The sequence below is a fragment of the Geospiza fortis genome, unplaced genomic scaffold, assembly GCF_000277835.1.
Source record: "Geospiza fortis unplaced genomic scaffold, GeoFor_1.0 scaffold155, whole genome shotgun sequence".
Classification (NCBI taxonomy): domain Eukaryota; kingdom Metazoa; phylum Chordata; class Aves; order Passeriformes; family Thraupidae; genus Geospiza; species Geospiza fortis.
In genome coordinates this window covers 73,831-76,853 of record NW_005054592.1, presented here as the reverse complement: position 1 = coordinate 76,853, position 3,023 = coordinate 73,831, and the positions used below count along the sequence as shown (strand labels likewise).

General features: G+C 38.0%; 1 protein-coding gene across 1 annotated transcript in view; it reads right to left on the bottom strand.

Annotated features, from left to right (window-relative positions):
- The window catches only part of ITGAV (integrin subunit alpha V), a 54,076-nt gene that overhangs the window by 29,972 nt on the left and 21,081 nt on the right, over positions 1-3,023 (bottom strand). The window contains exons 3-4 of the mRNA XM_014310820.2: positions 1,262-1,353; positions 617-731 (exon numbers count right to left, since the gene is read on the bottom strand). Of these exons, the coding sequence (XP_014166295.1) occupies positions 617-731; positions 1,262-1,353 (207 nt within the window). The remainder of the gene's footprint in view (positions 1-616; positions 732-1,261; positions 1,354-3,023) is intronic.

Genomic DNA, 3,023 nt, shown 5'->3' with positions numbered 1-3,023 from the left:
TGCTGCTCACAAATGATTTTCAACAAATAAAAAGTCAATCCTAATTTCAAGTTTTAGGTTATAAACTTCTAAATAATCTATGAGCCCAACTAGAGGAAATGAATGCAAAGCATTTGGAAAATAAGACTCCAAATGTTCAACAGTTAATATAATTTAAACAATGCATCACTACACCTGTATACACACAGGGACATCAGAATCTATTTTTGCAAAACCCTGTCTTCTAAAATGAGCTTGCACCTTAATGTACTTGAATAATGATAAAATACTTGAGGATTCATAAGAATTCCAGAGTTGGTCTTTGAAAAAGCACTTGCTACATAATTTTGCTTGAGTGATTACTACAGAATTGGTCCCTTCAACAACAGAAGTCCTCAAGCCCAATGATTCTTGGACTTAAGATTTTCCTCTGGCCTACAGCAGAGAAAACAAGGTCTGCATCATGGACCTCAGCTGGAAGAGAGTTCAGATGTCTGGATCTAGTTTTTAAGTTTTGTTCTAATTGCTATACATGGAAGAGAGAAACAGCTGCAAAACATCCTGCTCCAAAATGTACACAAAATGTGACACAAGAGGAATTCCAAAGGGAAAAGCAACATAAGAGCCCTATACTTACTTGACCTGCAGGGAGCATATTCCACAAATTTTGACCCAGCAAGCAGGTAACAAGTTCCTACAGGCTCTCTCTCTTGTTTTGTTTCAGTTCTCCAGTGGTACAGCGGGGCACAGGCCTAGGGAAGAGCACACAACAGTGAGGAAACAAACTCCTCTTCAAAATACTGGTGGGTATCAAATAATACAATGAAATTCCAATTTTCTACAGAAAAGCAACAAAAAAACCTAGCAGATGTATCTTGTGTTATTAGAGGAGATTTATGCTATCAGCAGTGGGGCAGAATTACCATCAGTTTGTATTTTATAAATAGCTAATTTATATCAAGAATTTGAGAAATAATATTTTCTTAAAGCAACAGCTGTGAAGTGTTTATCAAGAATTTATAGTACATTCTAACTAAACTAATTTTACTACTTTCCTTAAAACTAGAAAAAAGTGCTCCTAGCTTTGTTTATAAGGAGTTAAGCAAAGCCTAGCTAAGAAATTCTGAAGAAAAGACATTTCATGCTGATTAGCGGGATTTTAAATTTAAAATGTGGGATTTAAATTTAAAATGTTTAAATTCTAAGTTTTCTGGATCTCTTCACATTTTCTTCCACTGCAATATCTCAGCACTGACGCACCTGAAGGGCATCAAAGACCTACCAGGATTTTATCATTTTGGGATCTCACAGAGGCTCCAAACCACTGATGAGACTTAAATTCCAGTGGATCATCAGGAGCAAAGTCTCTGTTACCTACAAAGAAAAGAAAAAAGCAGTATAATTTCACAGGAACTTGTACAGTAAAAATGAAAAAAAAACCCCAAAAACCACACAAAGCTATTGGTTTTGATGCATACAGAGAAAACCAGGAACAGCAACATTGGAGAATATCACACTTGGATGAAACCAGGCTTTAAAAATTATTTATTAGTATTTTTTTTATATCAAGGGCCCAAACCAGCTATTTTTGCACACAGAGCATTGGTACAATGCTGATGAGTTGTAGGAGCTCAAAGTTTATAGCATGTTTGACAGCCACACAGTAAATACCTCATAGCTGAGATATTTGACTTCCAAGCAGATTACAGCACTGCTCAAGGAGCAGAGCCAAAGCCCTGTCAGGACTGATGCCTCTAAAAGAAATATTGCCTCCATGAAATCATGTGAGCTTTGGCTAGAATCAGGAATGAGATCCTTCTCCTAATTCCACCAAGTGGTAACATCTCTATTCTGAGTGTCACTGCAATGCACAAAGCAGGAAATCTGCAAGCTTAAAAGATATGGGGAAAGAGAGCAAGGTAAAGACTGAGTAATTTGCACTGGTGTCTGTTCCATGATGCTGGCTGGTAGAAACAAGCAGTACTTCTGCCGATATGAGTGCTAAAATAATAATAATAATGATAGAAAATATATAGCAAATATATATTTAGCAGTTACTACAACAATATAATATATATATAATAATATATATAAATATATATACATACTATATTTATAGCAAATAATAGAATTATTTGGTGTTTCTTGTGTACTTTCATTGGCAAAATGAGGGAAACTTTGCCAGCATAATGAGAAAATCTATGTAACACTTTGAAAAACATACCTTTGCTAAAAGTTCCCTAACTGGCTGGTTTAGAGAGCCTAAAACTACAGGAATGGGTGAGGCAGCAGCCACACATCACTTTGCAGAGTGCCAGGGGATCCCCAAACCCAGCCCTGCTATGAATCAGCGACTGTGGCCACTTGAACCACAATTTCCCTGCTTGTTTTACACCTTGTAAAGAATGCTTTGCCTGCAGAGATTGTGTTACTTCCTTTAGGAAAGTCCCATGGAAAAGACAAAAGAGATTTTAATCTGCCGACTCAGCCAAAACAAGCAAGTATCTGGACTCTTTTTGCTCTCAGATTAGAACTACACAGAAACCGATGCCAAGCACATTGCAACACAGAGAACTATTGTGGTTTTTTCTAATGTCATCAAAGGGGACTCAAATCCCCACCTCTCTCTGTCACCTCCCCTCCATCTCTTACTGGGCTGGTGCTAAAGGCTTGGAGGGTCAGCACATCTGCACAGATTTAGGTACATTGAACATAAATCATTGCTGATGGCCAGCACATCTCCACAGATTTATGTACATTGAACCTTTATACTCTCACCCTTGCACAGGCTAAAATGTAGTTTGGAGGCCTCCATATCACCTTTTAATGGTAGAGAAAAACAAAACCAAATCAGGGTGTTTTCCAAATTGGCAACTATCTCTGGCACACTCATTTTTTCTGTTCCTTGTCTTTAACTATGGATATCCACCCACAGATAGTTTTGCTCAAAGGCATGACTGGGTGAGTTTCAGATGAAGCTGCCACCCAAAGAGGCAGCAGTTCCCATTTTATCCTGTCCCAGGTTCCTTCCTGCTGCCCCTGTC